Source organism: Talpa europaea, assembly GCF_964194135.1.
Source record: "Talpa europaea genome assembly, chromosome: 15".
NCBI classification, from domain to species: Eukaryota; Metazoa; Chordata; class Mammalia; order Eulipotyphla; family Talpidae; genus Talpa; species Talpa europaea.
Genome location: NC_140083.1, coordinates 2,103,491 through 2,131,153, shown reverse-complemented (window position 1 = coordinate 2,131,153; position 27,663 = coordinate 2,103,491). Strand labels below are relative to the sequence as shown.

Sequence of the window (27,663 nt, the reverse complement as noted above, 5' to 3'; positions counted from 1 at the left end):
GCGTGCCCCGCGGGCCGCAGTGAGGGCAGCACGCTGCCCAGGGATGCCTGGAGTGGGGTACAGGCACCGGAACCCTGGAGATGCTCTCATTCACCCCAACTCTTCCCCCCACAATGTGGCGGGGGCCGTCGTTACCCACACAGCACAGAGCTGAGATGCAACCAGGTGGGCTTCCAATGTCTTCCTATGAGTGCTCGCTTCGGCAGCACATATACCAATGTCTTCCTATGAAATCCAAGCTCAGGAGCTGTAGGGGTCCCGTGAGGGCTCCTGACCGCAGACCCCCAAAGCTGAGCTCCGCTTCCCAGCCTGGGGCAGCCTCACACCCTCAAGTGCCGACTGCGCTGAGCAAGTGAGACCATTGAGCGAGGCGCAAACTCCATCAAGCGGGGCTGGAGGCGGCCTTTCCACCGAGCAGTGGGTCACGCCCTGTGCTGGGCCGGCCTTTGTCCCCTCAGTGCTGGTGGTTCATGGATGATTTGGGGCAGGCCCGCTGGGAAAGAGCAGACTGGACAGTCCACTAGCTACTCTGGGATCCGGGGGGACGCCAGGTGCCCAAATAAATTTTAGGATTTCTCCTGAGGAACCGCCCGCATGAGAAGAAAGGTGACCGTGGGGTAAAGGAAGACGCTCAGGCTTTTGCGCCGCTGGCCTCTGTGGCTCTCCCCTATGGCCTTGAATGCAGGAGGCTCTTGGGGGCGTGGGCACGGGGCTCACGTGCCTGATGGTGGGCACCTGGAGCAAGGTGTGGGCGCCGTGAGTGGGGGCACCTGAGCCTGGAGGCAGCGCCTGTAAGGGCGGCGTCACGGAGGACGGTGTGCGGCGGAGGGCCCGTGGGAGAACGCCGGAGAGCCGAGACGCACCAGGCTGGGGGGCCTGCCGGCCCCGGGCCCCCCGCCTGCCCAGCGCCTGGCTGCCGCACTACCCGTGGCGTCGAAAGACCATGAAAAGCCTGAAAAAGCCACTGAGGGCTCCGGCCCTCTCCTTTGCCCATCTGCTGGCAGCCACAGGGAACCAGCCCTGTGCCTTCTGTAGTTCTGCTGCCACACCGTCCAGGAGGCCCAGTCGTGCTGGCCAGACCACCTCCTGGACCTTCCTTCCACGGGAAATGGGAAGCTGGACTTGGAGTTCAAATGGCCAGGTCAGCCCACCTCGCCGAGGCACCCACGTGGGGGAGAGGGGGCTGAAGGCGGACACCGGGGTGCTGGGGGCACCGAGTCTCCCCGGGCTTCTCGCCCTTCCCTTGCTCTTCCATTTCGGCCCAAAACCATAGCAAAGGGGACAAGAAATGAGAGGAACTCAGCCCTTGGGATGTCTGCATGGGGGTGAGTCCCCTGCAGGGGGCCAGGAGGGTGTCTACACCACCCACAAACGTGTAGACCTGGGACCCAGCCCTCTGCCCATCAGCACACACTGGACACAGCCTGGGATGCGTCTTTATTACGCATGAAAGCAACTGCCGGCACCGCGTGACGCTGAGCAGACCCCCCCCAAGCTAAGACAGAACAGGCACCCCTCAAAGCAGCCTCCCTCACACGCGCCACGCCCGCAGGCAAGGCCAGCCCCCCAATCCAGCAGCTCTCCAGAGATGAAGCACAACCCAGGCCCAGGGGCCAGAGACCCCCCACTCCGCACTTCCCAGCCGTCTGAGCGGCCCAGACGACCCATCCCTCTGGGAGGCACACGACTGGGGGCCACCACTGCTGCCTGCCCCACCCCTTCTGCAGAATCTGGGCCAGGAAATGAAGCAGGAGGGAGGGTGCAGGGGGGAGCAGTAAAGGGGATGCCTCTCCTCCCTCAGACATGCCAAGGCCTGGGCCTGAGTGCCAGGGGCCTCATGCTCACGGCAGGGGCTCTCCGAGGGGGGCACCCCGGAGGACAGCAAACACAGCCCCCGGGCTTAGAAACCCCCCGCAGGGCCCCTGTGGCCCGTGAGCCTCCGCTAGAGGAACGGGCCGCGGGAGCTGGCAGACCCCCCAAGCTCCGCTCCGCTGCTGGCCGTGCGGGCGGGTGTCCACCCCGATACCCCGTGTCCAGCTGTCACGGCCACCCGCGGAGGTCTCTCGCGAAGGGACACCCTTTCTGGAAACGCCCTGGTAAACAGCTTCTGCTTTATTTCAGGAAGGTTACAAAGAGCCGAGCTCCATCGTGTGAACAGGTATCCCCCCTGGACCCCGACTCGCCCTTCGCCCCTCGTCCCAGAACCCAGGGAGAGCCGAGGGCCTGTGCCCTGCAGAAGCCAACGACAAAAAGCAAGTGTCCACCCTGAGATCCGCCTGCCGCCCGGGCGTGGCTCGCTCCTGCGGCCCCGGGAAATGAACGTGTTGGGTTGACCGACATTTATTGAGTTTCCAGTGAAAAGCTCTATAAAATACAGTAAATACGGTGGGGCTGGGACAGGCGGGCGGCCCGGGGCCTGCGCAGACCTGACGCGGGACAGGCCGCCACGGCGCCTCATGCTTCCCAGCGGACACGTGGAGGCGCGAAGCCGCGGGCCGGGGCCGCTCGGGCGGGGGCCCTCCTCTTCCTCGGCTGCCCCCCTCCCGGGGCCCGCAAGTGACAGTGAGCGCGGGGGACTTGCAGCGGCGAGCGGTGTGGGCGTGAGCATGCAGGGTGCGCGGCGGCCACTACAAGTAGAAGTCGAAGGTCAGGTCGCACTTCCCCATCTTCTGCTTGTACACCAGGTCGAACTTCTCGTTCATGGACACGGTGAAGATGTCCTTCCACAGCCCCACTCTCCCTGCAACACAAACAGGCGGATTCGCTGGATTCGTCAGGCCACAGGGGGCCTCGGGCCCTGTTCCTGGTCCCTCTGAGCTGGCCTGCGGGGCTGGGCAGGCCCCGGGACTAGGCCCCAGGGGGCCCTCCTGCCCGGGTCCAGTCGTCCGGGTGTTCTCTGCCCGCTCGGGGAGCCGAGGCCCCAGGAGGGCGGCACCCCCGGGCCTGGGCGCTGCAGAGCCGGCCCAGGGCTCCCCACGGGGGGCCCACACCCGGAGGACGGAGGTCTGGGGCTGAGCCGCGGGCTGGACTCCGGACCTCCGGGACCCTACTCCTCGCTCACAGCTCAGCAGCTCCACCAAGGCGGCGCTTGCTTCTGGAGATTTTGCAAGGGAAAAAAAAAATCATTCAAAAAGGCAGAAATGGGTTTCCTGGAGAGCAGGATGCCGCCAACAGGGCCGCGGGCACAGAGGTCCAGCGCCTGCCCGCCCCTCACCTTGGGGGGACACGGAGGGAACAAGGCAGGGCTGTGTGAGCCAGTCTCGAGCCTGTCGGGGGCTCAGGGGCAAGGCGGCCCTCAGGGCAGAGGCAGAGGGGCCGGCGGAGCCTGCGGGATCATGGCCGGCTCCTTCATGACGAGGCTGAAAGGAAGCAGGGACGCAGCTCCCGGGGCCCCCGCAGCGGAGCGCCACTCTCCTTGTGAACCTCGAGGCCTTCCGTGGGTCTGGCCAAAGAGCGACAGTGACCCCGGGGCTGTGGGGAGGCTGGACTCTGACCCCTGCCTCCGGCCTCGCCGGGCGTTACTGCGGCCCCTCAGCTGTGAAGGCGCCACCTCGGAGGCCCCTCAGAGTCTTTCCAGCCAGCAGCTCTGAGAGCAGAGCCCACCAGCCCCACCACAGCAGCCCCCGGCGGCCCAGGGGCACTGACCCCTGCGGGGAGACCCCCCACACGCTGGGCCTTTCTCCTCGGTGATGAGAAATCTATGTCGGTGCCGAGGAAAAAGACAAGGAAACCTGGTCTTACGACCTCTGACCCCCGAGGGCCCACAATGGAAGCTTCTGGACCCGCCGCACCGTCGGCAGTTTGCCCACGATTACTGCGCTCAGCTGAGGCCGCAGGCGGCAGAGGAGGGACCTCCCCCCCCAGCTGAGGTCTGACTCGGGGCGGGAGGTGTGTGCTGGGGGCCGGGGGGCTAAGCGGCCCTGACTCCAGGCCAGGGCCTGAGGAGCAGAGAGATGCGCTGAGCGGAAATAAAACCAAAGAACTGAAATGAAGCCAAACCAAGGTCGACAATGGCGAAGCGGACAGCGGGGCGCGGGCAGCGGCAGGTCCTCACGCTCCTGTGCCATACAAATGAACCAAAAGGGGTCGTTTGGAGGTCACAGCCAAGGACAACAAAACGGCAAAAGTAAAACTAAAAAAGAGCAAATAAATGTCAAATGATAAATATTTGTGAAGATGCAGCAGGAAATCAGGCACGAGGGACGGGGCTCGGGTCTCCTCAGGGGAGAGGCTGGCGCTGCTGGCAGGAAGGCCCTGCCCAGCGAGGCACCGGCGGCGGAAGCCCCCCACCAGAGGGTGAGGGAGGCTCAGGCCCGGCTGGGGGGCTGCCGCCCCGGAGGGCAGAGGGCTGGGGTGGAGCCGCCCTTCGGGCACCTCGAAGTCTCCCTGCACCGAGCTGCCAGGCCTCAGCCTTCCTGTCTCCCCAGCACTCATCACCCCCGGAAGCTCCAAGCTCACAGCTGGGGCCGGCGTGGTCTCCGCAGCCGGGGTCAGGCGCGCCTCACCCGAGAGGCCCAGGGCCTGCTGCTCAGGGAATTCCAGGGCCAGGCTCTCCGACACCACGAGACGGGGCGGGGGACAACCCAGGTGGGTCTGCCCCACCCCCAAGGGCTCCCACCCAGAAGCCCCTCGGCTGCCAGGCTAGAGGGCCGCCGGGGGGAGCCGCCTCGGGCTCACGCCTGCCCCAGCCGGGCTGCTCCGTATCTGGGCCGCCAGCACCTCTGGGGACTCTCCCACAGGCCAGGGGGAGGCTGAGGACTCCACCCCAACATGCTGTGCCTCCAAATCTCGGCCCCAAACCGCAGCTGCCCGGGGCCAGCTGTGGGTCCGGGAAGGCATCGTGCAGGGAAAACGGAGGGGCTCAGGCCTTTCCTGCCCTCCCGCCGCTGGCCTCGACGGCCGGCTCCTGCAGGCCGGCTCTCCGCCCAGGCTGCAGCGGGAGGAAGGGCAGCCGCAGCTGGTTGCCAGGGAGGCCAGCGGCGGGAAGCGAAAGAGCCCGCGCCCCTCCCTCTTCCCTGCCTGGCCCCGAGAACCTCTTGCCCAGGAAGTCGGAGACAGCCCGGCCACCGGCCCCAGTGGGCCTCAGGGCCCTCTGACCGGCGGGGCAGCGGCTCCGGGGGAAGGAGGCCGGGGCAGGGAGGCAAGGGGCCGGGAGGGCGGGCGGGCGCGTACCCCGGCCCACGGGCAGGGCCTCGGCGTTGCAGCACTGGTCCACCAGCTGGTGGCAGTGCTCGCTCAGGGACTCCAGCTGCGCCTTGTCACAGGACACCCCCAGGAACCTGGCCAGCTGCTCCACCATCGCCACCAGGTCCTGGAAGACAAGAGGGAGAGCGCAGCTGCCACGGGAGCGTCCTTCGCCCGCCGCGGCCAGGGCTGCACCGGAGCAGGGGAGCCTGGGCGGGAAGGAAAACCCAGCAGCTCCGCAGCCGCTGTCAAGGCTCAGAGCTGGAACTCACACCCGGGCCCCCGGGGCTCAGAAGCGGCCACCGGGTGTGATACAGCTGAGGGCCCGGAGCACGCCAGCCCTGCCGATCGCCCTTCTGGGCCGCTGGTCCCTGGATGGCCCTGGGGACCCGGGAGGCCCCAAGGCCGCCCGCCTCACCCGCCGCAGGAGCATCACTGGCCCAGCCTGAGGGTGAGTGCGGGGGCCAGGGGTCGCACACCTGCTCCCACACAACCCTCCTGCTGCCTCCGTCTTTCCCTGCACAGCTTTGATGCAACACCCCAAACCTACAAAGGCTCGGGGCAGGCGGGTGGAGGGGCTCCTCCCTGACGCCTCGGTGGGCACTCGGGGCTCCACTCCAGTCCTGACTCCCATTAGAGGTGCCAACAGGGTGCCCCCCCCCCCCGACACAGGGCAGCTCAGTGCCTGCAGCGGGGGGTAGCGTGTGACCAGAGGAACAGGAGGAGCGCTGCCTCCAGGGACCTGTATTTAAAGGGCAAAAGATGGGAAAGACACTGGCCCTCCTCGCGCCACCGCCCTTGGCTCTGCCACGCTGCCCTCCGAGTCCCCTTGGGGTCCACCGCACGCCCTCTGTACCTGCCAGCCTCCCTGGGAGCCTGCATCCAGGAATCAGCACCCTGGGCTCACAGTGCGGGGCGGGCTTAGCTCAGGCCCTTCGGCTGCTGTCACAAGAGGCCCTCGAGGGGTGGGGCCGTCGGCCGACGCCCTGGCCCAGAAGGCCCACCGTGGCCCGTGCAGCTGAGGCGGGCCACCCGCCCCCACCCCCATTCTGAGACACTCGTCACCTGAACCGTCTCCAGCCCACAAGGAAGGTGGGCCTGGCACGGAGCACCCCACCCACTCCCCTGCAGCAAGGAAACCCAGGCCCCCAGATTCACAAGCCCCCATCCTGCGTCAGCGTGGGGGTAAGAGGGGCACAGACCCCAGGAGGGGGACCGCTGGAAGCCCCAAACCATTCCTGCCCACAGCCTGAGCCTCTGAATCGCTACCAGGCCTCTCCCCTGAGCGCTGGAGGCCCTCAGCCACCTGCCCACAGCACCCCAATGGGCTGCCCACAGTCCCCTCAAACAGTCCGGCCAAGCAACTCCAACAGTGCCCGAGCCTGCACCCCCTCTCGCTGGCCCAGCAGATCTGCAGGATCAAGTCCAATGCCACACCAGCCCTGCCTACCCCCAGGGTCCCAAGCCCCGCCCCCCACCCCCACTCCCAATCCCCCCACAGACTAGCTGGACTCCCCTGGCAGGACAGGCAACCGGCATCTCTGCCTTGGCGCTGGCCCATCCCCCAGGCAGGGCCATGGCGGGCAACTGTGCCAGCCGCGTGCTCCCCACTCTGAGACACTCGTCACCTGAATGGACGCACAGGTGAGCCAGCGGCCGGCGGCAGCTGGACAACCGCCCCTGCCAGGCAGCAGCTGAGGGAGGAGCAGCCTGTGCCCAACCGGGGGCAGCAGGTGGTGAGTGCGGCTGCTGGAGGCAGGAGACAGGCCTGAGGGCACCTCTAAGGCGGGGCCGAGGGTGGGCAGCCGGCAGAGCCCGCAGGACCCAGCACCGGTGGGCCAGGTGACCCAGAGCTCCTCCGAGTTCTGCTTTCTCCCCGAAAGCCTGGGAGCCTGGAAGGTCTGGGTGAGCAGACCCCGTGCCCCCCCAGCTCCCTCTCCAGATGGTCAGCAGCGGCCGTGCAGACGCCGAGTCCAGCGAGCCGCCCGCACGCTCACCCGGTGCATGTCTTCGTACTTGAGGAAAAGCACGTTCGAGTCCATCCGGTGCTCCCAGAACTCCTGCACGTGCTCGAACCAGGAGCCGTAGCCCACTGCGGAGACAGGGCCGGGGCCGGGGTCACAGCCAGGGAGGGGGGCGCCTGTTTCAGAGTGCCCTTCCTGCCGGAGGCAAAGCTGGCAGCCCCAAGGGCAGGACGAGCCCCTCCCAAAGCCCCACGTGATCTCATTTTCTGTACAAGTCTCTCGCAGCGACAGTCCTCAGCCCCCCAACCCCACTCCTGGGCACGCTGAAGACCTGACTTTGGGGTGATGACCCCTGCTGGGTGGGGTATAGCTGGCACCTGGCGGGGGGACCTCTGCAGCACCCAGGAGCATCTCTGTATCCCGGGCAGTGGCTCTGGCTGCGGGGTGGGCAGAGGGCAGGGCAGGGATGTGGCAGATCCCCCTCCTGCCTGCGCTGGCAGAGTCAGCGCTCGGGCCACCGGGACAGAAGAGGGAGCGCCTGCGCAGGAAGCGGCCCTCGGGCTCAGGGGTCTGGAGGAGCGCCCACGCCCAGGTCAGGGTGCACGGGGACACACAGCCCGGAGTCCTGGGCCCAGGGCAGAGCCGGGGTCCAAAGGCTGAGAAACCCCACCCGCGCCGAGGGCCGGCACAGGAACAGAAACTGCCTTGGGCTGGAGGCTGGACGTGCAGGCGACACGGGGGCAGATGAGGATGGCAACCCCCCCCCCCCCCGCCGGGGGCCGCTGCTCACAGGGACAGAGTGTCCGGGTCTCCCAGAGGCAGGTGGGGCTGGGGAGTGGACCGTGCGGGAGGAGACCTGTTTTCCTCAGGGAACGTGCTGTCCTGGAGGGGGTTCACCAGGCCCCTCCCTACTCTTCAGCCTTGACCCCGCTGCTCCTGGGTGTCCAGGCGGACGGTGGGGATGCAGCAGCTCCCTCTGCCCTCTCGGGCCATCCTGCCTACAGAGCACGTCCCTGCGACACTGCTCCTGTCACCTGGGCACACAGCGCCCCGGCTGAGTACACGAGTCAGCACACCCAAATTCAGGGTCCTTTCACCGCTCCAGCTGCCACCCTGGCTCCAGCTCCTCAGCACCTTGGACAGAGGACACCCCTGCGCCTCAGCAGCCAGGTCGGGCTGGCCCTGGCCTGGACAGTGACAACAGAGAGCCTCAGGGCCCAGGGAGGGACCAGCGGGTCGGGCGGGGCCGTGGCAGGTGCCGGCCTCCCTCAGCATCGGGCCGCACCGGGGCCACCTGCCGCTGCTCTGGCCCCGCAGAGCGCTGAAGCCCGCACCATGCGGCAGGACACATCAGGTCCTGGGGCCGTCACCCCTGCAGGTGCTGCTCCCGTGCTGCAGACGCGGGGATCCAAGAACCAGGCTTTGGGAGCCCCGTGAGTGGTGCTGCAAATGTCCCCCAAGCCACGAGGGGCCTAAGGGTGGGCAGGCTGCAGGCAGGCTGGACAGAGGGTCCCCAGCTGTTCCAGGGGCCTTAGGGCACAGATACTGTGGCCTCCTTCCATGACCCTTGCCCCAGGACCCCTTCTACCTGGGGCCTCGCCTCTCTGTACCCCTCCTTCCCAGGAAGGCAGGGAGCAGGGTGGCCCTAGGCCTCCAGTGGCCAGGCCTTGGGGGCAGCTCCAGTTAGGCCACCCTGAGCCCCATTTAAGCTGGGGGCACCAATCCTGCATTTCTGTGGCTGTGCACTTTCTCCTAATCCCATGCCAGCCCCTGGGCCGGCTGCGCGAGCGGACAACGAGGCTGAGTGTCGAGATGGGAAATTAACCACAAAGGCATCTTTTCCAACTTGGGCACAGAGGCGTCCACTGCAGGCTTCGTTAAAGTCCAGACAGGACTCACTTAAAAGATTCTTGGGGTGCAAACCCCAACTAAACTGCCCTCTGGCAGACCAGGGAAGCCACAAGGAGCCCGGAAACTCTGAGGCGCTGCTGACTGCTTGCTGAGGGACAGCCAGGCCAGGGAGGAGCGAGCAGAGGGAGGGGCGGCTCCCGCCCTGGGCCTGCAGCAGCCAAGACTCCCCCCACCCCAGGGTACAGCAGAGCCCCCGACAGCCTCCCCTCTGGGAACAGCTTCCCGCACAGACACTGCTTCTGCCTCCGCCACAAGTCGGCCCCACCTCATCACACTGGCCTGAGGCTCGAGATCAGCTGAAGGCCACAGGGCTTCAGACGGAGCCCCAGCCGCCTCTCCCTCCAGCACCAAGGACAGACACCTGGGCCTCTTCTCCCCGCCTCCCTGCGGTTCTGTGCGGAGCCCGGCAGGAGGGGCCAGGACCACCACAGCGCCCGAGTCCTAAAGCCCCGCAGCAGCTGAAGCCCCTCTGTCCCGAGCCACGGACGTGGCAAGGGAAGGGCTGGAGCGGAACCCGCCGACAGGAGGAGCTTCCAGGACCCCAGGAGCAGGCCCGCCTGGTGGGGCGGTCACTGCGAGAGCGGAGGTGGGGAGGGAGGGAGGGAGGCAGGCACGAGGACGGGCGGCAGCCGCGCACTCACGTTTGTCATTCATGAACCTCCGGCAGAACTCCTGGAAGGTGCCCCGGTAGCTCATGGTCCGCAGGGAGCGGTGGAACTGGTAATAGGCCACCACCAGGTCCTTGGGGTTTCGGGCCATGTAGATGACCTGAGGGGCACGGGAACAGGTAGGGGGCGCCCCCGCCCGCCCGCCGGCCCACGCGCCTGCCCAGATGCCACTGCCTGTCCCCGCTGCAGCAGAGACCTCTGGCCCGCCAAGGCCTGCGGGGCACCGCGCAAGCACATCGCTCTGCTCTGCCTCGGGCGCAGCTTTGCCGTCGGCAGAGAGAGACGGGGCGGCCCTGAGCCTGCGGATGCGTCCACGGGCCTCACCAGCCTAACGCGGCTGAGGAGACGGGGACAACTGGGGACAGAGAGCGCGGCCGCGAGTCCTCGGCCTGCCACGGGCAGAGGCTGGGCGGGGGGTGATCAAGTCCATGTTCAAGTGGGAGGGAAAACCTAGAGAACACGGGTGAGATGCAGGCGATGGGGGCCTCGGCGCCCCCAGGCCTCCCGGGCTCTCTGGGCAGCAGGCCGTGCAGGGACGGCTGGGGCGGGAGAAGCTACCTTGGAATCACCGTTGTGGAGGTCGGACGGCAGGAAGCGGTAGGGGAGGTGGCTCTTGATGAGACGGGGTGACGTCAGCTCCTGTGGGGTCCCGGGAAAGGCTGTCAGAGGGGTAGCCCGGGCCTTCTCGGGCCCAGCACGCGGGGGGCTTGGCCAGAGCCAGGACGGCCACTCCACGGCCCCTCACTGGAGATGCCACCAGGCCCCAGGGGCTGGGAAACCACGGCGTGGCCTGGGGTCTGGAGTGGCCAGAACAGCCCCGCGGGCCCCCGAGGGCAGAAGGCACAGGGCCCCGCCTCCGCCCGCCCTCTCCCCTGCTCTTTGGGGCATCTCTCAGACACCCCACGAGGCCTGGCTGGCGCTTCCTTCCCCGGCCAGTGCCGAACACGTTTAACCACCAGTCACTCCTGCCCCTCTGGGTGGGTCCTGTGGGGGCCATGGCACCCCGCTGCCACTCTCCCAGCCATGGCCCAGGGAGGCTGCAGGAGGCGGCTGGCGATTCCCACAGGCGGGTCGGTGAGGCCAGCGAGGGGCGTGGGTGAGACTGAGTGGGGAGGGGTGCTCCCAGCGGCCTCTCCGGGGCTCCGGGAGAAGGCTGCTCTCACCGATAGCAAATATCCGATGCCAAAGCACCGGCCCGGTTCCCCTGGCAGGGGTGAGCCACGGCCGGGACAGGAGAGGGCAGGCGAGGCAGGGGCCGGGTCGCGCACCGGCCGGGCTCACCCGTCATCCATCCCGGGGTCACTGTCCCTCTCAGGCCTGACAGCCCGGGGGGAGCGGAGCTCTGTGCTCTCCCCCCACCCATCAGGGCCCTGAGCCCCTGAGGAACGGTCACTGGGGGCGCGGGCACCTTGATGATGTCCAGGCCGGGCTGAGGGTACTCCAAGACCGGCAGCTGCTCGTCGATGTTCATCAGGCCGATCTCGTCGGGGTCGGCGCCCTGGCTCACCAGGTAGACCACCTCCTGCAGCAAGCTCGTGCCTGCGGGGGCGGGGGGTGAGCGCGCGGAAGGGCCGCCATGGCCGAGGGCCGGGGAACCAGGGCACCGCGAGTCCATGGAATGGGGGACCCGGCGGCGAGCCAGCCCCAGCTCAGGAGACGCTCACAAGACGTCACACGGCCGCCCGGGGTCACGGGGTCACAGCGCTGTGCTGTCCTGGGGCTTCCCAAGCGGGGCTTTTGGTCTCCCGGGGAGCCCTGAGGGTCCTGGGAGACGCACCCGCCAAGTCATCATTTACAAGGACCACCACGGGGCCCTGAGCGTCGACCCCGCACCACTCCCGCGGCACACACCGCGGCCTGCAGGCCTCCTGCAATCCCCGGACCCCTCCCGGGCACCCCCAGGATAACAGCGGCACGTTCTAGAACAAACCAGCCGCACTAGTCACAACAGCGATGTCCATCAAAGCAGGGTGCGCGAATAAACAGTGACACTCAGGCCAGGGGGCACCGGCCTGGATCCAGCCACGGAAACCCGGGGCCAGCGCCGCAGGAGCGCAGCAGTGGGGCCACGGTGGCCACTGGGTGACGTCCGTGTGCATGAGCGCCAGTGACGGGGAGAGTTGTGCTGTCTGGTCATGGCCTCGGGGGGGACACTGGGACAAGTGGGGAGCTAGCACCGCTCTTCACTGGTCAGGTGGTCACGTGCAAGTGCGGGCAGGCAGCAAACCCCCACGTGCCTTAGCCAGACGGCATCAGCTTGGCATCCGGCACAACGGGCGGCAAAGCCCAGCCCCACGGCCCAGCTGTGGACACAGGCCACTGGGGGGGAACATGGGGTCCAGCATGCTTGCCCCCCACGGGCCGGCGGGCCCAGCCCCCACAGGCCCACAGGCGTGCTAACCAACGCCCCGCCAGGCAGCCACCCCATGGGCTGTCCCAGCACCCTGGCCTGGACAGGCCCCCCGCCTGGATTTGGGACTCCAGAAGAGCATGTTTCAGCTGCAAGTGGGGTGAGCCCTGCTGAGACCTCTCTGCAGGTTCTCCCTGTAGATATGAGGGGCCTAGCACCTCGCTACCCAGGAAGGCCCCCAAGTTCTCTGCACAGGCCCCTAAGGTACGGCCCCCGCTTCGTTGGAGGTGTCACTGGAGATCTTCCCTGTGCTCAGCAGCTCCCCCCCCCTCCCCCGACAGCCTGTGCCCGGGCAGATCTGTTCCTCTCCTCTAAGAGGCTGGCTTTCCCTGACCACCCCCACTGTCAAGAGACGCCTCCGCTCCCCTGGGGAGCCCTGGCACCAGGAACAGCCAGGGGCAGAGCTGGGGCTTCCCTCTCACGTGACAGTTTCCACGCGCCCCCCGCTCCCCCAGTCCCTGCCTTCTCTGAGCCTCTGAGCGTCTTTGCACAGGAGCCCTGGAGGATGCACTCAGCGTGGACCCCAACACCCACAGCAGCCCTGCCTTGCTCGTCCGGCTGCCCCGCAGCCCATGGAGACGGCTAGGGCAGACCTGGGGCCAGTTCTGGGTCCTTCCATCGTTCCACACAAGGAACGTCAAGGTGACATGAGAGCGACAGGCTTGGGGAGCACGGCTGGCACGTGGCACAGGCGTCTGTCCGTCCTGCCCACTCAGGAGAAGCCCTGAGCCAGGCTGAGGCCGGAAAGGAGGCCCAGCGGGACCGAGCATGCAGGTCGACGCAACACCCACGAGCTCAGGCAAGACACTGGCCGCCTGCAGCCTCTGCTTCACCGCCACAGGCGGAGCCCAGCTCCCATCTGCCTCCCAGAGCCCTGGGGACCAGGGCCTGTGACATGGAGGCGCAGGGCGGGGAGCTGACAGGCTGGGTGGGGGCAGTCCCTGTCTGGTGAGTGATGCCACCTGCTCCTGGCTGACACACACGTCCAACTGGCCCTGGCTGGCAGCAGGGCCTCAGGGGAGATGGTGGTGCCCAAGGAGCAGAGAGGGGGTGGGATGTTACCAACAAACAGCAAAGACCAGGAGGCTGGGGGACTGTCTGTTGTAGCAAACAGCCCCCTAGGGTATCCTGGGGACTTCACGGGGGCCGGGAGGCCGTCACTGGGTCTCTGTCACCAAGGGAAAGAGCCACCTGTTTCCTCTCAGGGCTAACAACCCAGGCCTTACAAACGAGATTTGAGTTTTGGCTAGAAACTTCCTCAAATACCCCCTTCCCCCATCAAGGTGCTCAGGAAGTCCAGGGTGGAGCCCCACGAGGCCCCCCATGCAGGGACCCTCTGAAGCACCCCACCAGCCCCAGGTACACAGCTTTCTGAGTGCACCCCGGGTTGGGCCAGCCTGTCCCTTCCAGCTACTCAACTTCTCAGCCTCTGTCTCTGGGCCGCAAACGGAGGTGCTAGCGCCGAAGCACACCTCCTCTGTGATCCTGAACCCCGAAGAGCAGCTCCCCAACTAGCTCACAAATTCCACAACCTCCCTAAACCTGAAAGAGGCAAACTTTAGTTTTCCGGGGGGCCCCCGGTGCCGCCCCACACCCAGCTGGGGTCTGGCAGCACGCCTGAGCAAGGCTGGCAACCTAACTGCTGGGCCCGTGGGGCTGGTGGGGGGGCTGGGCAGGGGGAGGCGCTGGGGCAGCGGTGGGAGGAAGTCCCTGGTCACAGCCAGTGGCTTCTCCTTCCTCGCCATCTCCCCAAGGACACCCCTACAGTACCACAAACTTCTCCAAGCTCCCCCACCATGGTGTCCCACCTCTCCCCAGCACCCCTTCCCCAACTTCCTCAGAGGCTCAGCCTGGGGAGATCTGGGGCCCCCACATAGCCCCACAGGCAAGGTCCAGTTTCCAGCACCTGCAGGCTGGCCCAGCACGGCCTCAGGGCCCGCAGCCCCGGCACACTGCACAGCCTGACTCTCCACCAAGGGGGCCCCCAGGCGTGTCAAGGGACAGGGGGGCGCCTCCTTCGCCCACAAACCTCCCCAGAGGCACAGCAGGTCCTGCCTAGAATCTCAGCTCTGCGGCTCATCTGCTGTGCGACCTTGGCCTGGCCACTTCCCCCTCTGCACCCCAGAGTCTAGACTGCGAAGCGGGGATGACCATCTACATCTCCCGGGGTGCCGGCAAGTATGACGTCAGCTGCTCTGCAAAAGGTTGCTGCCAGGGGCCTCGACGCCAGGGTGCAGGGCTGCGGCGGCGGCCTGAGGCGCGGGCCCCTCCCCGCGCGGGCCCCTCCCCGGCTCGCCCTCGGGCAGGGCGGCTCCATCCCCCACCCGTGCCCACGCAGACGGAGAGGCAGGCTCAGCCCCGCGGCCCTGCTCCCCCCAGGCCCCGCCCCGCGCGTGAGGGGCGCCCCCGCGCCAGCCGCGCCGGGTCCAGCACAGAGAGGTTAAGCGGCCGCCAAGGTCACACCGCGTGCGGGGCGCGGGAGGGGCCCCACCGGCTCCCTCTCCCCGGGGCGCTGTCCAGCGCGCCGCTCCCGGGGTCAGCGGCGAGGGTCTCCGGCCGGGGTACCCGCCCCCACCCCACCCCACCCCGGCGGCGCGCGAGGGGGCGCACGGGGGGAGGCGCTCGGGGGTGCGCGCGGGGGAGGGCGCGCGGGGGTGCGCGCGGGGGTGCGCGCGAGGGGGCGCGCGGGGGGCGCACGGGGGGCGCACTGGGGGGCGCCGCGGGGCGAGGGGCGCGGGGAGGGCGCACGGGGGGTGCACGGGGGGCGCCTTGGGGCGAGGGGGCGCGGGGCGGGCGGGGCGGCGCGCTCACCCGACTTGGGGTAGGTGACGATCCACACGTCGCTGGGCCGCGCGGGGAAGTTGGCGATCTCCTCCATCTTCCCGCGGCAGAAGGGCGGCAGCCGCACGCCGTGGAACTCGAAGTACTTGCTCTCGAACTCGCCCGGCGTGCCGGGGGTCTCGGCCTCGCTCTCCGCCATGCCGCCGCTCCGGCCGCCGCGCCCGCCCGCGCCCCCCGCCCGCCCGCGCCCGCGCGCCCCTCCGCAGGCGTGACGTCACGGCGCCGCCCCGCCCCGCGCCGGCGCGGCCCGCTCCCGCCATGACGTCATGGCCCCGCCCGCCGGCCCCGGACCCCCGCGGCCCCGCCCCCCACCCCCACCGGGCCGGCGCTCGCGCTCGCGGACGCGGGGACACGCCCTGGGGCGCCCCGGCGCGCGCCCGGCTCGCGGGGGCGCGGGGGACCCGGCGCCTTTGGGGGTCCCCCGGGCCCTCCCCAGCCGTCGGCGAGCCGGGCCGGGGCTGGACTCCAGGGCCCCCACCCGCCCCCGCCGGCCGGGACTCGGGCAGCTGCGCGTGCCGGGTGCGCCCGAGCGCGCCACGGCCTGGGAAGCCAAATTCTAAAGAGGTTTTAGGGAACCTTCACCCCAACATTCCCTCCACAAGCTGCAAGCAGCGGCGCTCCCTGCCTGGGACGGTTAAAACAAAAGGCAAAGCCCCCCTGGAATTCTCGCAGCGCCCCTGTCCCGCGCTGAGCCGGGCATGGTGACCTCCAGCCCCCGCCGCCGCCCTGCGGGGCGCAGGACCCCCGGGCCCCTCCGCCGGCTCCAGGCTGAGACTCGTGCAGCCCCGCCAAGGAGGAGAAGACAGAGACTCCTTCCCGCGTCTTCGCAGACACGGAGGCCCTTCCCGGGCCGGACGCTGCCGAGATCATTTAGGTAAAGGCACAGGGGCAGCTCGGCACGAACTGTGGCCTCGGGAGAAAGAGGAAACGCGCTGCTGCGCCGGGTAGGCGTCTCCGTGGGGGAGCGCGGGTGTGGACAGGCACCTGCGGCTTTGCCATGGGTTGACTATTTGGAGAAAAATGTGTATTTGTCTTTGCTGGAAAGGTCCTTAGACGCAGGGATCCAGGAATGCTAGGTGTGTGCCCAGATCTTGGTCCCTAAGTACTTCCAGCAAAAGTACCCAGGATTTCTCAGAGAAAAGGGTAATTCCAGAGCACAGCCAGTACCAAATGAACCTGAAACATCTTATTGGGCCAAAAAGTAATTTTCAAAAGTACGGGGTTGGGTGGAAAGGACACAGGCGTCAGCTCCCGAGGCAAGGCAGGAACAATTTGTGCATAATTGGTAAAATCTGCAAACAACCAACCGACTGTCCATCAGCACCAGCCTGGATAGATTGTGATACAGTCAGACAATGGGTCGCTTACTACACAGAGATAAAAAGAATGACCCGAGTGTGCCACGCCTCAGGTAAATGTCACAGTCAAAACAATGAAGCACAGAAGCCGAATACAAAGGGCCTGTGTTGTGCGATTACATGCAAGGACAAGGTTCAGGGTTCAAGGACAAGCAAAGCTGCAAGGTCAGGACAGTGCTTCATGTGGGGCCGGTGGGTGGAGGGTCGGCCGCCTCCAGGGTGTTGGAGGCGCTGGCTCCTGTGCTCAATGGTGTCCCCCTGCTTCCACCTTCCCAGGACAAGTTCTGGACTGGCCACTCCCCCATCCTCTCATGGTCCTGCCTTGCCCAGCTGCTCTCCTCGCCCCGCTCCAGTGGCTAAGGGGTGTGGGCACAGGTACAAAGTGGGTCAGCTCTAACACACCCTCTGCACCTCACCCCCTCCATCTGTGTCCTAGACTGGCAGCACCCAGCACATCTAGTGGGTACATCAGCAAACGTGAGCTTCTCCCTCATCACCAACCCAGGTAGCCGTTTCTCTGGTGTGCAGGTTGCAGTCCTCTTGAGATGCCCGCGTTCCTTCACTGCTGGTCATTCTTCCACCTCAGAGCCGGCACTGGCCAGCCTGGTCTGTCTCACATCACATTAGTCCACTTCTGACTCTTCTCCCACCTCTCTCTCCCACTTTTAAGGATCCCTGTTACATTGAGCCCACCCAGTAATCCAGTATAGGCTATTTGAAGGTCAGCTGATTAATCTTATTTAATCTGCAACCTCCATTCCTTTTGACACACAACATAGTCACATAACACAGGGGTGGGGAGTACTATTCTGCTCACCACTGTTGTATCACTTCTTCTAATTTTTCTATAGGCTTAAGTCTTTTTCAGCACAAAACTGAAAAGAAAAACTTGTTATAGAACATCCTGAGGCATCTACAAAACCAAAAAAGCTACTAGAACTAATAAATCGGTTTAGCAAGGCCAAAACCAGAAAGCAGTTCTAGCTCTACATACTAGCAACCGGTCATTGAAAACTGAACATTTAAATTGCTATTTGCATCAAAAAATTAAATGTTTAAGAATAAATCTTTTAAAAAGATGTGTGACAAGCTACAAAACACCGATGTGAGAAATGAAATAAAAATCTTTAAAACTTGAGACAGAAAGATACCCACGTTGTGGACTGGAAAAGTCAACATTGTAGAGATGCTCATTCTTTTCAAATTCACCAAGAGTCTTTACTATACAATCCCAAGCAAAAGCCCAGCATGCACTTTTGTAGAAATTAAGAAGCTGGTTCTAAATTCTACGTGGAAAAGCAGAGAACCTAGAACAGTCAAAACAATTTTGAGTAAGAATAGCTAAGCTGGGGCCTCCCCGGTGGCGCAGCGGTTGAGCGCCGGGTTGCGAAGCTGCCTGCAGCCTCTGCAGCGCCGGTTCGATCCCCAGCTGCTCCCCGGCCACCAGAGGAGGGTCCCACATGGCGCGCAGACCTCTCCTGCCGCCCGCTGCTCCCCTCAGCAGTGTACCTCGGTCCTTCTGCCTGCTCTGCTCCCCGCTCTGGCTCTGGTGAATTCTCTCACCCTCCCGCGCTTCTGACTGTGCCCAGTGCATGTATAAATAAATAAATAAATAAATCTTTAAAAAAAAAAAAAAGAATAACTAAGCTGGAAGGCTCATGCTATCACATTTTATGACTTACTATTAAACTACATGCCTTGAAGCTGTATGTGGCGCGGGTTTGACATACGGTGGCCGAGGATAAACAGCGCAGAATAGAGCTCCCAGATGGATGCACGCACATCCTAATTTTTGACAAAGGCATCCTTAAAGAGTGGGAAACACCCTTTTTAGGAGCCAAAAATGCCCACCAAAGCCTGCCCCGCCCCCCGGGCAGTAAATGCCCGTCTGCAGGGTCTGGAAGGGGGCAGCTCTCCGCCCTCCAGGCTCCAGCCAGGCCAGCCTGGCAGCCGGGGGCCGCTGTCCGCGGTGCTGAAACCAGCGGCTCCCGGACGCCGCGGCCCTGCCCGCCCGGGACTGCGGAGCGCAGCTCCCTGTTCTGTGTCCATGTGTATTTTTCTACTTGCACGTACGATCAAATTTTAAGGATAATGATGTGTTTATTTTGGAAATATCAAGCGTATACAAAATTAGACTAGTTCTAAGGAACTTCTATGTATCCGTCCCCCTCTGTCAACTGGTGCCAACTCACATTTCATCAACTCTCACTCACCCTTCCCCATCCGGATTATTTTTAGAAAGTATCAGTATTTTATCATTTCATTCATGACTATTTTTACTATAGATCTCTAAAAGAGAAGAGCTCTTCGAACCCCCCTCCCATCTGCCTCCTGCCCTCCAGGAGCTCCACTCACCCACTCTACCCTCACCTTTTTGCTGCCCTGCTCTGCACCCTCCAACGACTGCCCAAATCCAGTCCTCATCATGCTGACAGCGGCCTCTGTGACCAGCCTCTGCCGGCTGCCCCACCCCCAGGGCTCCCGGGGCCCCCCCCAGAGACCACGTCACCTCACGCTCACTTCAGGGCTTCGGTTCTTGTTCTTGCCTCCTGCAAACTCTCCTCTCATCTTTCATCCTTATCCCACCCCAAGGCTCACCTCACGGAAGCCTTCCTGGCCCCCTGGTTCCAGTTGCCCCCCAACCTCCCCAGCCCACCCCACGCTCTCCTTCACGTCACAGACTGACCCCTCAGGATGCTCTTGCGGTCACTGTCCCTGTTGATGTTGAGCATCCGCTCTGCCAGAGTGCAAGTGTTGTCCACAGCTGTGTGCCCAGAGCCTGTAACTCATTACGTATGGATCAAACGAATGAATGAGTGAATGAATCACTTGGTTTTTTTGTTCACACATTTATTCCTTTGCCCCCAGTTCTCTCTCACACTTGCCTCCAGTGGCCTAGAGACATACCACAGGCCTTCCCCAGAGATAAGCCCCCCAGCCCAAGGGGCTGGCTCTAAGGAGCAGAGGCCCCAGGGTGGCTGGAGAGGTCCCTTCCTGTTCCTGGGGACCCCTGCCTCCCTGATCTGGGAGCGTCTGAGAGCAAAGGGGGGCTTTCTCCTCAGCCCTCCACGCAGCCAACAATCCCAGTGCCCGCCTTGGGCCAGGGGCTGGACTCAGCTGCAGAAGAGGATACTCAAGGACTGGGGGCAAAATTGGGCACAAAGGACTCGGGCTGAGACAGGGCAGGGCGCAGTCACCGGGCTGGCCTCGATGGGTGCGTCTGGGCTACCTGGCCAGGTCCACATGAGCTGCCCCGGGCTGGCGGGTACTGGTAACCAGCGAGCTGTGGGGGAAGTGGATGCTGGTGAGTGTGGGCTTTCAGGCCCTGGGAGTGGGTGACAGACATGGCAGCCCTGGGCTACTCTCCTCCCAAATCCCACCATGTGGAAGCACCCCAGGCCCTGATCTGGCTGAGCCAGGAGTGGTGGGCAGGTTCGGGTGGCCATGCTCTGGGAGTGCTAGGCTGGGGTCCTGGCTGAACAAAGGGCCCACAGAGGGGAGGGGAGGGCTGCAGGGTCTCCAGTCAGCACCCGTGGATTCTTGCTCTTCATCCCAACTTCTAGCTGTGTCTGTGAGGGGAAAGTGACTGCCCGAGTGGGACCTGCAGACTGGCCCCTGTGATCTCTCAGGCCCTCCCTGTCCAAGTCCAAGGAGACAGTGTCCCCCACCCACCCACACAGCCCCCCAGCTCTGGCGCAGGCCCATCTGCCAGCACACCTGGCCAGCCCTCCAGACCTGGCCCTTCGTCCTGGAGTAGACCTTGAGGGTCAAGCGCCTCAGGCAGTTCTGCATCCACCACAGGTCAGCTGGCACATCGGGCAGCCACATCACCAGCCTGAAGGAAGTAGCAGCGACAGCTTCGCCAGCTGAGTCTGAGCTCAAGGCCCAGTCCAGCAGCCCTCCCAGGGCCTGCAAAGGCCGGAAGACCCTGAACTTGGTGGAGGTAGCCAGGCCCCTCAGGGCACAAGTGGGGAGACCAGGGGTGGAATGGTCAGACTTTGGGGTTCAGCTGTCTTGAGGATGCAAGGGGCAGCCTCCCCAGCCCCCTTCTCTCCTGCTTATCAGCATGTGATCTGGGCCGGTCAGGGAAACTCTGGGTCTCAGTTTCCTCGCCTGTCCTTGAGGACCTTCAACTCGCCTGCAGTTCCTAGGCTCCTCCACACCTCGGTCCTGGCCAGCCCCTGCCTGCCACTCCACACCCTTCTCCACGCTCCTCTCAGCAGCCAGTGACCTTCCTGAAACACACACTTGACCATCAAAACCCTCTCCTGGCTCCCCACGTTGGCTGGGCCCTGCAGGGCCAGCAAAGGGCTGGGCTGTCCAACTCTGACTGAGAGCATACCCCGGAGTCCCTAGGCATGGCAGGGCTTCACCCCAACAAATTTCCCTTAGAGGTGCCTCAAACTGTACAGACATTGCACAGGGTGTAGTGTGACAAGCAAGCATAAGCTGTTCCATCACCTCCTTCATTCTAAACCTCTTGCCTCTATTATTACAACCTACCTGTCGAACATAAAGTTTTCAGAAGAGACCCAAGTATGAACTGTGGCCAGGGCCAGTCTCCCCATTGGTACTCACATAGGAATTTTTTGGACCGGAAAGGCTAGACTTAGCATTTATCCTTCTTGACTTCCTGTGGTTTCAGTCTGGCATCTCGGCTAGCTGACTAAGGAGAGCCTGTGTCAGCAGAAAGCTTGCTGCCAGCTTGGGCCGCTGACCATTTAAACAGCTGCCCGGGGCTGCCCAGGCACTAGCTCAATATGCAGCAAGACAGAAGCCTGTGGCTCAGTCATAGACCTTCTTCCAGGGAGCAGAGAATTGTGAAAAACACAGACCTCATGCGATTTGCCCTGCTGAGACCCTCCCCTGCCTTCCCTCCACTGTCAGGACAGAGACCTCACTCTTCTGTCAGCACAGCCCCGCGTGCCCAGCCCCGGCCAGCCTCCCCAGCCTCTTGTCAGCACTCGCCCTCACTCCCTTCCGCAGCTGCCCCAGGACCTCAGCACGTGTTGCTCCAGCCATTGGAATGCTTTTCTCTTCCCTCTTGCCCAGTGAATTCTTACCCATTCCACCTGCTCCAGGCAGCCATCCAGCCAGACGGCCCCTAGTGGGACTGTCCCAGGCCACAGTAGTGGGGACTCCCCGGGGACCCTAGCAGAGTTGGGGCTGCACAGGTGAGTGTGCGCTGACCGGTGCCTGTGAGGCTGCCTCCAGCTCCAGTGGGATGCGGGGGCCACCCCGCGAGGTGACCCAGGCATCGGTGGAGTGAGGAGGGCTGTTGAGGGCCTAACCAGCCAGTCTGCCCTGAGAGGGCCTTGTTTTATAGAAAAGGAAGCAGGCCCAGGGAGGCGAGGACACCCCCCAGCTGAGGGGAGCCAGACCAGCCCCTGAGTTACACTCAGGGACAGCACGCTCTGTCTGGGGCCCGGACAGCAGGAGCCACGGGCCAACGGTCCTAGAGACGGGGTGGGGGAGAAGGGTGGGGCTGCTGGCCAGGAAGCCCCAGTGCCCATCGCCCCAGTGACCATCGGAGCCGCCACAGCGCCTCCCCTTGGTCCCGTTCTGCAGAGGAGCCAAGCCCACAGCCCGGCAAGGCTCCTGCGGGTCATGCCACCAGCACCAGGCGGCGGGGCCGGGGGGACCAGCCAGCGCTTCCCGGGCCGTGCGGAGCCTCACCTTCGGCCCCGGAAGTAGACATACTGGACAGGCAGCGTGCAGGGCAGCAGCAGGTAGGTCAGCATGCGGCCCGGGCCCGAGCGGCAGAAGCAGGCCCAGGGCCTGGGGTCCCTCGTGCATGATTTCCGCAGAGCTGCGAGAGAAGCCAGGGCTGCGAGAGAAGCCATGGCTGCCCGCCGCCGCCCCTCCAGCCCGCCGCGTCTCCTGGGCGTTTCCTCCCCTCCCGAGCCTGCGCTGTCTCCTCTGAGAACTGGGAGCCCGCAGGGCCCACCGCCCGTGGACTGGGCCTGGTCAGGCAAGGCCCCCCTGGCCGAGGCGGCGTCTGCGGGACCCTGGCCTCCGGGCCGGGCACCAGGCACAGGCCGAGACAGCTCTCCGGTGCCCCCTCGCGGTCGCGGGGACGAGGCCCAGGGCTCCAGAGCCCGCAGCCGCCGCGTCCTGCACACCCAGGCCTGCTGCTGCGATGCTGGCGCCGCCAGGGAGTCTCCAGACCTGTCGCCTCCCCACCCCACCCTCCTGCCGGCGCTGTCCCTGCTCTGACCAGGCCGCGCCTCTCTTCCCAGCCGCCGACCTCTTCAGCTCAGTGCCGCAAACACTGAGCCAGCGGAGAACTCTGGGAAGGAAGGGCCGTCCCCCAGGACCCCTTCCAGTAGCCCCTTCCATCTCTCTCCGGGCACGGTTGTGGAGGCCACTGCCGAGCCCTTCCAGTCTCCTCCAGCTCATCTCTGCTACCCCGCCCCAGCCACGGGGCCTGCAGCTCCCCTCTCAAACGCGGACATCTGCACATGCTACGCCCTCTGCCTGGACACCCTCTGCCCAGCCAGCTCCTCCTTCTAAGTCTCCCTTAGATGCTGCTCAAACACCCCCACATCACACGTGCCTGTCCCTTCCCGGGCTGCAGCGTTCGGGTCACCGAGCGGGGAGCAGGGATCGTGCAGGGCAGAGCTCCGGTCTTTACTAGCTCTTGTCTGTGTGACCTTGGGTAAGTCCCTTAACCTCTCTGTGCCATGGCTTCCTCGTCTCCATAGTACCATCCTCAGAGCAATGTTGGGAGGAGGATGTGAGTCCAGCACCTCCACGTGGGCCTCTCTGAGGTCCCTCTGTGCCTCCTGCCCTTTCCTGGGCTGTGGGCAAAGACCTGGCCTGCTCAGGCTTGGACATGGGTCTGAAGCCCCAGCCCCAGGCTGAGACCTTGGCTTATCCCCCCCACCCCACTTTCTGGACTCCGGTTTCCTCATCAGTGAAATGGGGTAAGAAAACTTACTTGGGTCCACATTTGTGGTGAGGAGTGAAAGACATAGAACATATAAAAGGACCCTGGCACCCCACCTGGCACCCCACTTGGCACCCTGCCTGGCAGTCAGTTAGTGGGTGTTCAATAAGTGAGTCCAGATCACCTTCAGGGCAGGGTTCCTGGCCCAGGCCCCTCTGTGCAGGACGCCAGTGGTGACAAGAGCCGGGAAGGGGCTTACCAGCCTCCAGCTCTGGTGAAAGCCGCTCAAAGTCAGGCACATCCTGGATCAGCACTCTGGGCACGGTCCAGTCGAGCGACGGCGCCGCCTGCTGGCCTCCATCATCGCCAGCATCCCGGGTCCCCTGGGCTGGGGCGGGGGGCTGCTTAGACACCAGCGTCCTCAGCACCGGCTCCTGGGTGAGTCCTAGGTCAGGGGACGGGAGAATGTGACAGAGCAGCACCCCTGGAGCCTCCTGGTGCTGTCCCTCCCAAGCCCAGCTCTGGGGATATGCTGGCTGCTGGGCGGACCCATGGGTCATCCACAAGGACCCGCTCCTGCTCTCCCCAGCCTTATCTGCTCCCCGCACGCTTTCCAGTGGTTAATCAGAGCCCAGATCCCAAAGGCCCAGCTCGGGGTTCAAACCCTGGTGTCACTAACGCTCCTTGTGTGACTAACAGCGCCACGCCTCGGTGTCCCTCTCCGTGGATGGGGGAGATGGAGACCCGCCCTGCATGTTTCCCTGAGAATTACATGAGACAATACACAAAGGCCCAGCCCGGATCGGCTTCTCTCCACCACACAACCTAAATTCACAACTCAGCGCTGCTGGGTGAAAGCGCATCGCCTGGTGGGGAGCAGCTCCAGCTGAGAAATTTCTGGCCCTCCTGCTGTTCCATGAACTAACTCTCCCCCCCCCTCTTTCTCTCTCTCTCTCTCTCTCTCTCTCTCTCTCTCTCTCTCCTCCCCCTGCCTAAACATTCCTCTTCTTTTCTCTCTTCAATGTTCCTACTCTAGTCTTCATAACTAGCCAAAATCCAGCACAATGGTCACCACCTCCAGGAAGTCCTCCTTGCCTGCCCCTGCCTGCTGGGCCACTGCCCCCCTCTGGGCCCCCACATCCCTGAGCATCCCCCTGTCTCCCTGGAGTGAAGCCCCACAGGTGTGATTTCTCCCCAGATCCCAGCATCCAGCTCAGGCCAAGCACAGGGTGGATGCTGAGAAGCAGGACCCTCACATGCTCGTGTGTGGTGCGCCCCCAGCTAGGGTGGGGACCTATGGTAGGGGTGCCACTGTAGGGTAGGGTAAAAAATCGGGCTTTTCTGCCCTCCCGCCATCAGGATGGATGAGGGAGCCCTGTGATCCTGGATGCATGCCTGATGGCAGGCACCTGAAGTGGGTCACCTGGGCCAAGACTGTGCTTTTGGGGGCGGCGTCACGGGGACGCCAGTAGAAGCCGAAACAGAAGCCGAAAAAGAAGTAGCAGAAGCCGAGAGAGAAGCAGAGAACGCCGGAGAGCCCAGATGGAGTGAAGACTTGCTGGGGGCTGGGAGCCTGCCCGCCTCCTGGCCCCCCCACACCCCTGCTTGCCTTATGTCTGGTGAACCCCAATAAAAGCCTGCAAAACCACTGAGGACTCTGACTCCTCCTTCACCCGGTCTGCATGGGATGAGAAAACCTGCCCTGTCGTCTTCCTGACCCTACAGGCACCTACCACGTCTCTCCAGGAATCGCAGGGCATCCAGGTAACCTTGTCTGCAGAAGTCAGCCATTTCCTGCCAACACACAGAGGGTGAGGGGCGACACCTGCGCCTCCAGCTGGAGCCCAGCCGGCCTCCCCCAAAGACTCTTCGGCGGGGCTCAAGGGCCCGGGAGACCCCAGCACCGGGCAGGGAAGGCCACAGGACCCCCCTGCAGCCTCCTTTCACTCCCTGCTCCGAGATCCCCTGACTGGATGCCCTGGCTCCACTCTCTCCCCTCCGTGGCCTCAGCTCCTCCCTCTGGAAAGTGGGGTAACAAGGTGTGGCCCGGGATGCCTGGACCATCGCCTGGTTCCCTATAGGTCGAGGTGTGTGGTTCCAGGGGCCCTTTCGACATTCATTTCCGGGAGCAGCCTTAGATGGACGGCACCGTGGCCACACCGACCTCCGGGCTGTCAGGTATGAGGGTGGAGATCCCCAGGGAAAAGTTCTGGGTGGAGATCTGGTAGCAGGTGTTGAAGGTGTACAGCTCGTGCATGCTGGCCGAGGTGCTCTGGGGGCAGATGTCCGCTGTGCCGCTGAGGGGCATCACAGTGATGGTGGAGGGGTGGTCCGAGAAGGGCAGGTTGTTGCTCAGCGCCCCGTCGACGTAGCGCTGCAATTCAGAGGGGCGCTGTGGCCAGGACACGGGCCCCCTCCCATACACCCCCAGCCACCCGCCGAGGGTGGGCAGGAGCTGGTGACCCTGAGCCTCCAGGGCCCCCAGGTTCAGGGGCGGACCTGGCACAAGTAAGTGCTCCCTTCTGGCCCCCCCACCCGCACACCTCGCAGCACAGGTACCCCAGCGGCCAGAGCAGGGGGCAGGCCACGGAGACCGAGCGTGCACTCACCTCCCCGCGGAACTCAGGGGGAATCGTCCCGCAATAGAAAGGAAAGAACAAGGTACAGGTCAAGGCCTGGAATGACAAACATCACACTCCTGGTCACAAACTGCTCTGTCCTGAGGGAATCAGAGGGGAGAACCCCCAACCCCTGAGAGGCTGACCTCACCGTCCCGGGGGGGGGCCCTCGCCTGCTCCTTCCTGTCCCAGGACTGTCCCAACAGCACCCAGAACAGTCCCTGAACACGGGGGGCATCGCCCCTGCCCCGCCTCCCTGGCTGAGCTGTCCGGGACCCTCCAGCCTTATCCCGAGCTCTCCCTGCCGGTGGCGCTGTCACGGCCTCCAGTTACATTTCAATCTGGATTGTTCCTTAATTCCCCAAAGAGCCGCCCCGAAGGCCAGGGGCCCCCTGTGCGGTCCTTGGTCTGCTCACAGCCCCCGGGACGGGACGGAGACTGGCCCTTTGCACCCTCTCCCTCTTGCTCCCACGGCGTCAAAGGCACCTGGAGGACCAGGGTGGGGTGGGGGCTGGGCAGGCACCCCTCTGGAAAGAGCAGCCCCTGCGGGGTCCCTGACTAAAACAGTCTGACGTGCCCCTCCCCCACACACCCTTCTGTGTGCAGAGGGCCCCAGCAAGGGGGGCGTCTCCACACTTGCCTCATGCCTCTCTCTGTACCCCAACTCCCTCCTCTGTGAACCAGCTGAGGAGCTTCAAGCCACCAGTGCTGCCCGGAAGCCCCCACCGCTGGCACGGGGGGGCACCCCGCTCACCTGGATGAGCTCCTCCTGGGTGGCAAAGTCAGTGATGATGACGTTCTGGCCATCGGGCAAGCGGGTCAGCGAGATGCCCAGCCGCTGGGAGGCCAGGACGTATGCGTCCTGGGGCAGAAGTTCCTGCAGGTGCTGGCGGATGTGCTCCAGGGGGTCGAAGGAGGGGTGAAAGACGCCCAGGCGCTGCTGCTCCAACTGCAGCCGCGGGCTCAAGACGTGGTGGCAGCAGAAGTCTGGGGGGCCGGGTCCCCAGTCACCCAGCGGGCCTGCCCCGTGGCCCCCAAGGCTGACCCCCCACCTGGGTGCCCTGAGATTAGAGGGTCCTTCCTCCAGCTCAGGGCTCTGTGCCAATCCCTGGGCCAGGAGTTCTGTCCACCTTTGGCCCCCAAGTGACCTGAGGTCCAGCCATCACCCCGCTGTCAGGGTCCTCCAAGGGTTAAAGGGGAGGGAGCTGGGGGTCACAGCGCGCGCCCCACCACCCGCCCTCCCCTCCCCTCGGGTCTCAGCCAGCCTCCCCTGCGCGGGCCAGCTAGGTCCCGGCTCCCCGTCCCCGCTGCTCCGCCCCAGCGCACCCACGGGCTTGTCGAGGACGAGGCCGATGGCGTTGAGCGCCCCGGACGAGGCCCCGTAGAAGCGGCGGGCGCCGCGCAGCAGGCGCGGGGCGCGCTCTCGCAGGCACTGGCTCACGCCCACGTAGTACAGCCCCAAGAAACCGGCGCCCCCGAACGACAGGCTCCAGCTGCCCTCCTCCTCGAAGCGGCTCATGGCGAGGCAGGGCCGGTCCAGTACCGCGGGGACAGCGCGCGGATGAGCTGGAGCCGGCGAGGCCACCCAGTGCGCACCTGGGGGGACCAGCCCCGCGCCCCGCGCCCCGCGCCCGCCGCCCCGCCCCGCCCCGCCCCACACCACCGTCCCTGCCAGCCAATGGAGCGCCGGGCCGCCACACCCCCATCCAGGTGTGCAAGGTGTGCACAGGTGTGCACAGGTGTGCCGGTGAGCCGTGGGCGCCCTGGCGCCAGCCCGTGTCGGGATCCCAGCCCAGGCTCCGGGTGAGGAGGCCCGCGAG

General features: G+C 64.9%; 2 protein-coding genes across 2 annotated transcripts; both read right to left on the bottom strand.

Moving 5' to 3' along the window:
• Positions 1-2,129: 2,129 nt before the first annotated feature.
• Positions 2,130-15,117, bottom strand: SULT4A1 (sulfotransferase family 4A member 1; the record flags this gene model as incomplete). Its single annotated transcript, XM_084255768.1, has 7 exons — positions 2,130-2,740; positions 5,173-5,311; positions 7,182-7,276; positions 9,701-9,827; positions 10,286-10,366; positions 11,136-11,266; positions 14,949-15,117. 7 exons carry the CDS (start codon positions 15,115-15,117, stop codon positions 2,628-2,630), a joined length of 855 nt encoding a protein of 284 aa, XP_084111894.1. The 3' UTR covers positions 2,130-2,627.
• Positions 15,118-19,449: 4,332 nt separating this feature from the next.
• On the bottom strand, positions 19,450-27,362 carry PNPLA5 (patatin like domain 5, triacylglycerol lipase; the record flags this gene model as incomplete). The annotated part of the gene is made up of 10 exons (XM_084254882.1): positions 19,450-19,476; positions 19,566-19,619; positions 20,072-20,171; positions 22,013-22,145; positions 23,485-23,670; positions 24,959-25,019; positions 25,390-25,599; positions 25,835-25,900; positions 26,598-26,830; positions 27,170-27,362. 10 exons carry the CDS (start codon positions 27,360-27,362, stop codon positions 19,450-19,452), a joined length of 1,263 nt encoding a protein of 420 aa, XP_084111008.1.
• Between the last annotated feature and the right edge of the window lie 301 nt (positions 27,363-27,663).